This window comes from Pithys albifrons, chromosome 8 (genome assembly GCF_047495875.1).
Source record: "Pithys albifrons albifrons isolate INPA30051 chromosome 8, PitAlb_v1, whole genome shotgun sequence".
Taxonomy (NCBI): Eukaryota; Metazoa; Chordata; class Aves; order Passeriformes; family Thamnophilidae; genus Pithys; species Pithys albifrons.
Genome location: NC_092465.1, coordinates 28,299,110 through 28,312,065, shown reverse-complemented (window position 1 = coordinate 28,312,065; position 12,956 = coordinate 28,299,110). Strand labels below are relative to the sequence as shown.

At 38.6% G+C, this 12,956-nt stretch overlaps 1 protein-coding gene across 9 annotated transcripts in view; it reads right to left on the bottom strand.

Moving 5' to 3' along the window:
- Positions 1-12,956, bottom strand: part of LOC139674885 (hyccin 2) — a 73,110-nt gene that overhangs the window by 40,133 nt on the left and 20,021 nt on the right. For 8 of the 9 annotated variants that reach the window (XM_071561830.1, XM_071561834.1, XM_071561823.1 and 5 more), the window contains 5 exons: positions 12,077-12,179; positions 10,068-10,146; positions 8,598-8,699; positions 2,379-2,558; positions 346-426 (listed from right to left, as the gene is read on the bottom strand). In XM_071561830.1, coding sequence (XP_071417931.1) covers positions 346-426; positions 2,379-2,558; positions 8,598-8,699; positions 10,068-10,118 — 414 coding nt within the window. In that variant the 5' untranslated portion in view covers positions 10,119-10,146; positions 12,077-12,179. Of the gene's footprint in view, positions 1-345; positions 427-2,378; positions 2,559-8,597; positions 8,700-10,067; positions 10,147-11,578; positions 11,648-12,076; positions 12,180-12,956 lie in introns of all 9 variants that reach the window. The other variant, XM_071561824.1, reaches the window with a different exon arrangement.

The following is a 12,956-nucleotide window of genomic DNA, read 5'->3' as shown; positions in this document are numbered from 1 at the left end:
TTGTCCAGAAACAGTAGAGAAATAAAAACACAATTTCAAGTTCTAACTGTATTAAGGAGCTAGAAGAAGATAAACTATTTTTATACTAACATGTATACTAAACACAGCCACAAGCACACCACCACTAACCTTTGTTATAAATGGACACTGTCAGCAAAGATTTTTCAACTTTTATACTCCTTTTCTTCTACTAATGCTATTGAATTTGATTACACTAATTGTAAACTACTGACACTGAAAACTTACTGCAAAAAGATGCATTTAAAATGGCTTGTGGCATCAAATGGATCCAGTTTTCATTCCTCTAACAGATCCAATTCTAATTTACCACAGCAGCTCTCTTACCTCATGATATATTGAGGGTTTAGATAACGAAGGGATGGTGAAAGATAAAACTTTGTTGTTTCCATCTTTGTCAGCAATTTCCTGCATTAAAAACAAGAACAAAACCCAAACAGAAGTAAGGAGATAGGACTTGGCATAACTTTCAACTCTTAAAAGGTATATAACAAGTAAGTTAGAGGTTCTGATCTGATTAAGACTATTAGCACCCCAAGGACTCTGTGCATTTGCAGATTCACATACACATGTAAGATGTGGGACAGACTCTTTCACAAGCTGCTCTGCACAATCAGTCTGCAGCATTTAAAAAACCAGCATGGGCTGCTTGATCAGCATGACTTCATCAAAACCAAACACACAAACAGGAACAAAAAGGCTTTTCTAGCCCACCTTAACATTATAACATTTATTTGTAACAGAATTTCATAGTACAGCATGGCTAAACTTCAAGTCCAAAATATCCTGACACCTGAGGGCTGATGAATCACTTGCTGACAATGGACAGTATTTCATAATGAATGCACCACAGAGAAAAGGTGAACTCAAGGGGACTGACAAAGTTACCTCAGGCATCCTATCAGTAGGAGATACACAGAGTGTTTTCTCAAAAGGCTTTCAGACTGGTCATATTTTGTAGTTGCTAAGCTACTGCACAAGCAAACCCAGCAGTTTTTAAAGAAAACATACTGAGAGCAATTACATAAGACTACCCCTAAAAGGAGTCTAAACTCTGCCTTTGCACTTTGCACAACAAATCTTCAAACAATAAGCTCCAGTCATTCCAGTTTATGTGAAAATTTAGCTCAAGGGAACTCTGTACTTGTAGCAGGCTTGAAGGATTACAATGGGAGGACAGCTGACAGAATTTAGCAGAATGCAAAGGATTTATCCCTGTCTTTCCCTTTCTAAGTGCTAAGAAAATAACTTCACTCCTTCAGTCTCAGTCAGTATATGTGCAAAAATATAGCAACTTCAAAGATAAAAAACAGTGGCAGCCACCGTCCATTTTGAGGCCTGAATCTGGAAAGAATGGAGAAATCCCTGTCCTTAACAAACACGAATCACCAACATGACTTGCACAGGAACGGCAGAAGAACCTTCAAAAAACAGGCAAAATGATAAACATGGTACTTCACTCCAATAAACAGTACAAAAATCAGTAAGCAGTTTCCAATGCTATTTTAGTAGCAGAATAAATCTAAAACAATTGGATTTTCCAGTTGTTAGGGCTGATCTACAGATGTGTAACTAGAATATGTTTTACTTCTAAGAATCACAGTTTGGCTGTTCTGTGCCTTATCACGTGTAGAAATGTAATACACAATTTAAAGGAGTGCTTTGCAGTGATACTACAGGGAAGGGTGATGTTAAAAGGTCCTATAACATAGAAATTCCCATTAGAGAATGTCTATTGTGGCAGGATTTGCTAAATTTATCAGACAGCTTTATAACATTACAAAAGTGAACATTTCCAGGTTAAGATAAGGATATAAAAACTACTTTTATATCCAACAGTTGAACTTAATAATTTACAGTCAGTTCTACTTACTCTTAAAATCACAGTTCCCCTAAGGACAACTATCTGATTCAAATGTACTCATGTGTGTGTATCTAAGTGCATGCACAGTCATTTCATCTTCAAATTACCCTTAAGGACACGTTCAGAGTAAGTGGGAGGGTACAAGAAAGACACACGAAGATGGACCACATGTATTGGTCTGACAACCATAGAAGGTTGCATTTTGGAACATTAAGGAGGGCTACCTATTTCCTTACACACACAAGTATATAACAGTTTGAGAAAGCCCACAAGATGAACGTTTTTCCCAAAAAAGATAACTACAAAATACAAAAAATATTTTTGCAAACATTCTTACTAAACCTTCCTTACATTATCTTTTTCTCCAAGTTAAATATGCATTCATTTAAATGTATTTTAATTTTAAATATGTTGTTCCAATAATTTACTTTATCCCTAGTGGTTAGTGATGCAGAACTCCAAGCTTTCCTCACACATTCCCACCCATCTCACTTACCAGGTTGTAGATGCCGAGCAGCAGAGCCTCAATGCAGCCATTGCTCTGCCTGTCCCTGCTGGCCGTGAGGCGCAGGTACACCCAGATCAGCTCGGGCAGGAACTGCAGCGTGAACCTCTTGAGCCGAACTTCAGAACTGCGATATAGTTCAAAGAGCTGGTGGCAAACAGGCTCCAGGAGCTGTGGAAAGGCAAAAGGCTGGTGGCTTACTGGTAGGCTTCTCTAACGAGGGAGTGCAAAATAGCAAACACAGGAACTGTATCACACAGCACTGCAGCCAGTAACAATCACATTCCTTGATGGCAAGTGAATTAAAATGCATTCCTTTTACGGAGATCCATTAAGGACAGACCTCAGGGGCACTGGGATGCAGTACTGGGAAATGTGGTCTTACTGGTCCCGTGGTGTAAAGGAGAGCACTCTGGACTCTGAATCCCAAGGTCCTGAGTTCAAGTCTCAATGGGGATCAACCCCTGGCAGTTAAAGCCTCCCTGCCATCCCATCCCGTCACATCTCGGATGCTCAGCAGGGTCAACCCCGGTTAGTACCGGGTGCTGTGACAGTCCCGAGGACTTCCCTGTCACTGTCCAAGCTCGCTCGGCCGTGGCAAATGGACCTCAGGACTTAGACGGTGGGGCCAGTTCTGCGCACGCTGAGCCTCACCTAAAACATCCACTGCGCAGGCTGGAAGGGCACGTGGGGAGAGCCCTGCCCAAATCTGCGTTCACCAAGTCTGGCCATACAGCCCCTACCACGTGTGCTTTGAGATTATTGTCTAGGGCTGTCAATATGAGATTTATTTTCTGTACAGGTGCTAATTTAAGGCATGTGACAGACACGCGGCTTGAACTATGTGCACCATAAAACTGTGATAGTGCAGTTGTAAGGTCTATAAAAGTATAAAGATTAGCTACTAATGACAAGTCCATTGACAGATAAATGAATTAATTTCTTACCTACAGCTTTTTAGTGCCAAACCCAACAAGGGTGCATATGTTCATTACAATGCAAGACTGATCTTTCATCTTGAGATGCACTTCAGCTTTCAGTACAAGAATCAAAAAAGGCCCCTATCAAGTCAGTGTGATAAAAGCACAAGATAAACCTGCCATTTTAATAGTGTCCAATCCTAAACCAATGGTTAAGATGCACCCATGGAACAGTTAAAGAACATCAAAGGGTCTCATCCTTTGCCATGACTCATCAAGATTTTAATACCAAAACCAAAGACAAGGAAAAAAAACCCTGAAAAAAATTTTTAAATTTCCAATAAATTTTTTGGGAGGTTTCTGACCACTATCTAACATTAATGGAATGATCTGACCTAAGGAAAATACTTTTGAGATTCACTGTCCAAAAAGACAGAAGCATATAGGTAACCTAAGGCATTTATATTCATATAGAAGAGTTACAGAGTCAGAAGATAGGGGCAGAATCTCAAAGAAGTCTTCTTTCCAACAGCATATGCTTTATGCAGCTCACTTATTAAACAATAATAACAACAATAACACAATATTAAGCATCAAATTATCCATGTCTTTAGAGCAATGAAAACCTTATATTTGACCAACACAGTGGCAGCTATACTAGTGAGACAGAAAGGCATAAACTGGAAACACTCCATGCAAACAAGATCAGATAACACACATGTGACTCCTCTCTCACTCCCAGGGATATGCACCTTAGGACTTTCAGACCAGCACATTTCATGGACTTTGATGCATTGTTTTTTCTTTGTCTATTCATCCTAATCTCAGCACTCAGAAGTTCCTGTAGAATTGACTGTCACTCTCTTGTCATGCTGTACAAATATGTACTTCTTGTGTTTGTTGTGAATCATCCATCCTCTTAAAAAACTAACAGCAGAGGGACAGACATGTCTGTCTGAATGTCTGATAAACCTGCAATGCCATAAATATGTATGAAAATACAATTTCACACACACATATTTAGATACTAAATGCTGGTACATCACCAACACAAAACATAAACCTGACAGAACTGTCTATCAAGACAGCTGCCTCAAGAGAGCATCACCCAAGAAACAGAGACCACATCAGCTCCATTTCTAACACAGCATTCTGGTCAATGAAGCACAGCATAGTTAAACCACTGATTACATAACCCATAACAGGACATTTACGTAAAATAAAACTTTGCTGTCAGAGAGATCTCAGACAAGACTGTGGTGTAAGTACCTTGTGTAACAATGTGTCTGACTGACAGATTTGCTACTCTAAGCTAGAAGCCTGCCTTTACAGCAGGAGTACAGACAGGCTCTACAACACAGGAGGGAAAAAAGCTATCAGTGACAATATTGATACAGAGTGAGAGAAGTACCGTCATTTGGAACACACAGATTTTTACTAGTCATACATACATCAAATAACTCAACAATTTTTGTTTTGGGACCTAGAGGAAATTAGAAGTCCATAAAGCTTCTACTGCAATCATTTTAAGGATAAACAGGGTACAGCTTTCTTTATCAAGTTGAGCATGTATTACTTTAGCTATTATATTTATTCCAGTATTCATACATATATAGCATTTTATGCTCAAAAGAGGCCTAAGTATGTAGTTTCTTAATTAATATTTACTTGTTTTAAACTCCTATCTAAAAGTGACAATAATTATTAAAACCAACTGTTACAATAAATGTTCAAATCCTCAGAGACAGAACTGTATCCTTGTTTTATGAAAGGCCAAGCACATTTCAGATGTTCAAATTTTAAAAAGTGCTTAATAAATAATTCAGATATTACTAAAATATCTAGATTTTCTTTAAAAGACAGGAAGCTAGTGTAAAGAGGAAAAAGAAATCTCTGAAAACAATACATACAAGCATATCTGCAGGGAGATGACAAGTGCAAGAAAGGCTAAAAACTATTATCTGAAACCAGATATATACAGCAGCAATACTATAAATAGTCCTTCTATTAGATTAGAGATGACAGCAGCCCAAAGCTCTTTCCTATTTGAAATTAGCCAGTCTAATCCAAGTCCCATTAAAACATGGAAAAGAAAAATTTATTTTAGCTAAAGTCAGATGAGAGTCAACCAGAGCAGCTACTGAGTTTATTCTACTATTTTCAAATGAAAATTTTATAAAATTAGTTTTTCAAGTGAAACTATGATCCCTGGAAAGGTACAAGCAACATCCAGCCACTGGTGCTGCCAGGATGCAAATTCGCCTCATTTTCCACAGTTGTCGTATTTGTTGTGCAAAATGTTTAACAACTGCACGTCACTTGGGTGAAAACCTGCAACTACTGTGGCACTTTTGGGATGTTTCAGAGCTTTAAGGCCACAAGGAAAAGCTGCCACCACAAAGATGCTACAACACAAATATTTTCAAAAGCATGAACACCCAAGGTTTTCCCACCAAAGTACAGTGTGATCATCTCCCACCTGGAAACACAAAACTCAACATAAGTAAGGAAGAACAAATGTTTATCTTGTATCTTAGTTAGGTGGTGTTTCAGAGCCAGCCTCTTCCAATGAATTGTCTGAATATAAACACTGAAAAGACACTGGATAAACAGAGGAAATGGAGCTTTTGTCATCAGTGTGTGTGTACACGTGAACTGGCACACACTTTTTTAATTCCAAAGATCTTTCAGTCCAAAGTCAAAGCAAACTGAGTAGCACAGCAGTCAGCACAACAATCCAAAGTAGAAAATCTATTACAATCTAACTAAACTAAAGACTTTTAATTATAAGATCCTTCCCATGAGCATAAACAGAAATCAGCATAACACACAAATGAACTTTTACTGGCTTAAATGTGCAGCAAGTGAGAATGATACAACTTGCAAACTTCATTTTTATACCTCACAGTGATGGAAACCAGTCATAATTTAAGTAAAATGATGAATATTTTTAGTTTGACTTATTCTACAAGTTTGCCAACTCTTAAAGAGTTGTATCTTGAAGTTAAATACACTGTATTATAAAATGCCTGGCAAATACTGGAAATGTTTGCCTCTTTGAATAATTCCATTGTGGTAGAAAATACTGTGCTCATTTTAGGCTTAACTATCATATAATGGGTGAAACCATTCATTATTTGAAGACTTCTGTTTCATGGCTGCCTTTTCAAGTTAAACCTAATCAGCCTCATGAATTGCATGAATATGCAATGTTTAAATGTCAGTAGTGCATTAACTTGACATCCATGGAGTACATCTACAGCCATAAACCAACTCCAAAAACTACAGAACTATCTAAAAAATAGCACTACAAAACCATTTTCCTCTCAAGCTCATATATTACCCAAAAATCAATACATTATTCAGTTAAAGAAGCTGTTTATGAGCAAGACCACCCTCTACTTTTAATGTAACTTTCTGTTTCAGCCATTATTTTTCCCATATTACAAAAAGTCAGGGCATCTCCTGAAAGGCAAAGAGTAACAATTGTATTTAACTTGCCACCATGTTTGCCTTCAGTAGACAGCTCTTAAATTGGTAGACAGGTGTCCAAAAAGAGAAACACCTTGGGTTTTTGGTTCCTAAATGTGCTGTTTCCATGTTAAATTAGCAATCCTGGTCTTATCAAGATAGAATTATGTGATTCTAGAAAAATTCATGTTTGCCCTAAACAGTTCGCAACTTTCAGGGAGTTTTAAAAATAGGTCAACTCTATGATTAAGTTGTACTAAAAAAATTACTTGTCCATAAAGTTTAATCCAGCAAGTACATTTTGATGATAGTTTACTTCATAAGCTAAATCTCCATAAGCAATCAGTCACCCTTCTAACAAATAATGCCCTGTAAAGCATATTTCAAAACCCTCTTGCTTAGAGCCAATATTGCTACCACATCATGCAAAGTAATGAACTTACCATGATTATATTCCTCACACACAAATAAGTCTGGAAGAAGTGCAACAAGGAAACACACACTACTTTAACAAGCAGAACCTGAACTCAGACATCTTTGGGTCTGGGGTTGCTTATCTCATACCTGATATGAGAATGAGGCCCAAACAGCAACAGCTGTTTCAAAGAGTAGTATTTGACAAACATCAGTGAGCAATAACACAGAATTACTGTCACACCCCTAAGAAGACACTCTTTTTGCAAGTCTGGTTCTTTGCACATTAAAAAAAAAGAAAATTAAATGCTTATTCTCAAAGCAAAGGAAAGCTTTTGCATTTTCAAGAGTACACACACACACACAGCAGCAGTGGTGGCTTCAGGGTGGAGAGAGAACAACAGCAGCTTCAGCCCAAAGAAAAAGGTCGCTATGCAGGTTATTTATAATACTGAAATGAAGCTGACAGCTATGAAACCTTTTTTTTTTTAAATTGCATGAGCATTATGCAATCTCCTTGATGCAATCAAGCATTCTGCTTCCAAAAGCAGCTGCACTGTGCTTAGGAAAATAAAGAATTTCCTCACTGTGTACACTGCCTATTTTATTTATAAATATACACCAGATCATGGACGATGTATCAAGTATTTTGAAGCATTTTACCTGAAGTAATTTCCACGCCAGAGAACAGTATGCTTGCACAATTTATTGACAAGCTGTATTTCACACTCTTGCCCAGAAATGCTCCCAGCAGAAGCCAATGGGTTGCAAAGCTGTTTAATTTCATTTGCAAGATAAATTATGTACAAGGGTAAGGTAAGTTTTCATTGTGTCTATTTATATTTTGGGGCCTTGGCTTTGCTCTTGTTTACTGCAGTGCAAACACAAAAGTGATACCAGTATAAGCACAAGAAGATCTTGTTATCTTGATAGTATTTAAAAAATTGATTCCATCTTCCACTGTAATAAGCCAACAGGGGAGCACATGGGTCTTTCTGAGTTTCACTGCAATGCCTACTTTGGCTCAGCTTTGACTGAAAGGCAGTTTCTGGGAAGAACAAAACTAATGATAAAAAAGCCCTTCAATCCCCCACCCAAAGCACAAACAAACAACAAACCTACCCCAACTTTCCCCCCATCAAAAAAAACTCAAGCCAAATAAAATATAATAGTCAGCTGTGGCAAGTAAAATCTAGCAGACAGTGTAAACTCTATTTTTGGAAGCAGATGAGATTGTTCTAGTAGGAATGCATTATAGTAACTCAAAAAACCAAGAGAGCAAAAAGACGGTTGATACTGCATGAGAAACAAGAACCAAACAACCTTCCTCTTCATTACTCTCATTTTAGCTGTGGAGGTGAAAGATGTAAGAATGAGAACAAAAATATTTTTTAAAATCTCCTACCTCATTATTTGGGTCTTGAATGACCTTATAAAGAGCTGGTACCAGTGGTTTTTTTCGGTGCAATGTAGCTGCATAGCTGGAAATTTGTGATTCAGGTAATGCCTAAAGAAAAGGAAAAAGGTTACCCTGACAAATAATGCTTCCAAATATTAAAGATCTCCACAAAAGGTTTAAGTCTCATTCCAACATAAAAAAGTAACCCTGAAGTTCAGTAAATTTTCAGACTTGTAACCTAGTTGTTCAGTACAAGTTCTTCTCCATACAAACAGCATTTGGGAGCACATAACCCCTTTCAGGGTTCAGTCCCAAAGCAGATTCAGATTCACCTTTCATACAATCATTTGCTCTGGTTTGATATGCAGACTCTCTGTCCTGACATTCTGTATTTAGCAGGCACTTTTCAAAGACCCTATCAAATCAACTCAACTTATTTAAAAAGTGTGAATAGCATAGAATGAGCAGCCTTAAGTCTTCCCCAAGCAAACATGTCCATGGATTTTGCATCCTTGGATCATAAACAAATTTAAGTTATTTAAAATGTTAGTTACTGGATACCAGAAGAACCCCCCAGCTCTGCTTCTGTGGCTTTGAGCCCATGTCTGAGTCATCAGTCATAGAATCATAGAATGGATTGGTTTGGAAAAGACCTCCGAGATCATCAAGTCCAATCTTTGGTCCAACTCTAGTCCCTTTACCAGATCATGGCACTCAGTGCCACGGCCAATCTCAGTTTAAAAACCTCCAGGGATGGGGAATCCACTCCCTCTCTGGGCAGCCCATTCCAATGCCTGAGCACTCTCTCTGCAAAGAATTTTTTTTCTGATCTCCAACTTCAATTTCCCCTGGCAGAGCTTGAGCCCGTGCCCCCTTGTCCTATTGCTGAGTGCCTGGGAGAAGAGACCAAGCCCCATCTGGCCAGAACTTCCCTTCAGGTAGTTCTAGACAGTGATGAGGTCACCTCTGAGCCTCCTCTTCTCCAGGCTAAACACCCCCAGCTCCCTCAGCCTCTCCCCACAGCACTTGTGTTCCAGTCCCTTCCCCAGCCTCATTGCTCTTCTCTGGACCTGTTCCAGTCCCTCAATATCTTTCCTGAACTGAGGGGCCCAGAACTGAACACAACACTCAAGGTGTGGCCTCACCAATGCAGAGTACAGGGGAAGGATCACTGCCCTGGTCCTGCTGGCCACGCTATTTTTGATACAGGACAGGATCCCATTGGCCTTCTTGGCCACCTGGGCACACTGTTGGCTCATGTTGAGCTTCCTGTCAATTAGTACCCCAAGGTCCCTTTCTGCCTGGCTGCTCTCCAGCCACTCTGTGCCCAGCCTGTAGCACTGCAGGGGGTTGTTGTGGCCAAAGTGCAGGACCCGGCACTTGGCCTTATTGAACTTCATCCCATTGGAATCAGCCCATCTCTCAAGTCTATCCAGATCCCCCCTGCAGAGCCCTCCTGCCTTCTCCTCAGTTCACCTTGAATTCTGACAGCCATTCTTCCACGACACCTCGTTCTGATCCCAGCATTTTCTTACTTCTTTTGCTTCTCTCTTACCTTTAGAAGAAAAAGAAGTTAAGTAAGAGTTCTGGCAGGAAAACTTAATTATATAAAATCCTAGCCCAATAAAAGCTGTTAACACACCTTTCCAACAGAATTACATAACACAAGACAATAGGAAAAGTTGCATTTTGGACAACCAGTCCTATTATCTAACAATGATTAAACTGTTTTCATCTCTGAGTTGAAAGTACTGTGCATAAATGGGGGAGGAGGAAAAAGGAGGATTCTGTGCTTCAGGCCAAAATGTACATTATTTAAGACAAACAAATCATCCCATTCTTGCTCCCTTACCAAATATAGTACAAAGAAAATACAAGTGAAACAAAGTAAAGAGCATCATGGAACAAATCATGTGAGATACAGTAATGAGTGTTTTAAATACAGCTTGAAGTAAAGTTATAAAAAATTCCTATAGCAGAACTTTACTCCTTAAATCTTGTTCTTAAAGAATTTTGTGGTTTCTCATTCAAATGCTAAGAGTTAACTCTTCTAAAAGTATGTTTGAATTCTCAAAGACAGAAAGGAAAACTTGCAAGGACAACTGTTATTAATTGTCTATTTTATAAACAAAATTCATATTCTAACAACTACTGAATTCATGTAAATTTAACTCTCAAAGCAACAGCAGGAATGTTTAAAACACAAGGCAGTACTAGATTAGACACCTTTGCTTGATGTTTAAACAAAGTTAATTTCATCTTTCTGTGTGATCTCAGTACAGGTTGTCAATAGCTGGAAGTCATTAAAGTCCCAGAAAATTTTAATCTGATGAAGTGAAGGAAGCTACAGCCTAATATTAGAGACAAACCCCTACGAATACTGACCTGAAAAGAGATAAACTGAGAAGACAGTAAAATATAAAAGCTGTTTAAAGCCACACTAGACACAGGAAGACACTGTTAAAGTTAGTTAAAGTTTCACCAAAAGTTTATTTTTGACAGAACCTGCAGGATAACAGTTGGCTGATCAGAAACAGAGAATCTGTGAAGGGACACTGTGCTTTTAAAAGATACTTTGCTCACCTTCTTTTTTTCCCAAAAGAAATTGCTACACAACAATTTTATGCAACAACAGTGTTGTCACACACTGTCATAAAATTATACCACAGGTTTTCTAAACCTACAAGTACCCATCAACTTCAAAGCCTTTTCTTTTCTGTTCTTTTTCCTTTTCATTTTTAACTTCATACAAGTGGTGTCAAGAACATATTAAGGGCTACTATTTGCAGAATTTGTTGTAGAATTTAAAAGAAAAAGTCAGGCAAACATGAAGTTCATCAGTTATTTATATTTTACAATTGTCTTTCAGGTGTGTTTTGAAAATCATTTAGGTTCAACCAAAAATGACAAGTTTGTCATACAAGTTACATCATGGAAATCCTATAATAAATGACCTTTTAATAGCCAGACTGCATGATTGGAATCACCTGTTCTCTTTTCAAACGTATTGGGTTCGGTTTCTGAAAGAAGATTTGTATTTAAGAGCAGATCAGCATCTGTTAAATGGAAAACGAAGCAAAGTGAGGTATAAACCTTCCCCACACAATTTCTCAGTTTATGTAGCATTTTTCAATGGCCCTTGGCAGCAGGTCATTAATACAAACTCCTGTGGGTGAGGAATTGCTCCAGATTTCTTAAGCATGTTTGAATATCCCAAAATACAAGAAATTCAGAAATTACATTAATTTAAATTCAAGTAACACTTGGGTGACTTATTTCAGCAGAAGCATTGACAATTCTATAAAATAAGAGAACACAACTACATAGATTTCTGCAAACAAAGGTTTTAAAAGACATCTTTACTGATATAAGGAAATATTTATCAGAATGAGTCATGGATACAAGTTAATTTAAAGCCTCACAGGGCATGTTGAGTTCTAGCTCACTTTGCCTAGTAAAAAGAAAAAAGCAACATTCAACTTTACCTCTTTAATGAAGTCAGTTTTCTAAAGGAGGAAGAGGAGAAGGAATGCAGAAGTTTTTCAACCTGGGATGCATTTGTCAAGCCTTCAAGTACTGCCCCGTTTTCTAAAAAATGAAAAGAAATAACCACAAAATAAGGAAAAATACAGTAAAGTAAAGCAAACAGTAATGTGTTTTTTGACCTTCCAAATGGAAGTTTATCAAATCCTCTAAAGTATACACGAATCCTTCTGTATCAGAGGAATTTGCCATTAAAAACAACAAAGGCTCAGTGTTTTAGCAGGAGGAACGGAGGATTTGCCTTAATCCAAAAAGAAGGCTTTGTCACCTGTGTGGAAAACCCTTCTGTATTAGCAGTGCACGGCACCACAAGCCCGAGAGAGGAAAACCAAGTGCTACTTCTTACAAAGAACAGTGTAAGACAAACCTAAGATGAAAGAAAAGAGTAGTCATGGTATAAAACCTGACTGAATCAATACCCTGACTTTGGAGAACTTATACCACCAAAATGGAATATATTACAGTCGTCCTTGCTATAATTTCCTTAGTACATATTTCTTAGGGGCATTCCCGTGGTGTAATGGAGAGCACTCTGGACTCTGAATCCCAAGGTCCTGAGTTCCAGTCTCAGTGGGACCGTCCCCTGGCAGTTCAAGCCTCCCTGCCATCCCATCCCGTCACATCTCGGATGCTCAGCAGGGTCAGCCCCGGTTAGTACTGGGGGCTGTGACAGTCCCAAGGACTTCACTGTCACTGTCCAAGCTCGCTCGGCCGTGGCAGATGGACCTCAGGAGTTAAACGGTGGGGCCAGTTCTGTGCACGCTGTGCCTCACCTAAAACATCCACTGTGCAGGCTGGAAGGGCACATGGGGAGAGCCCTGC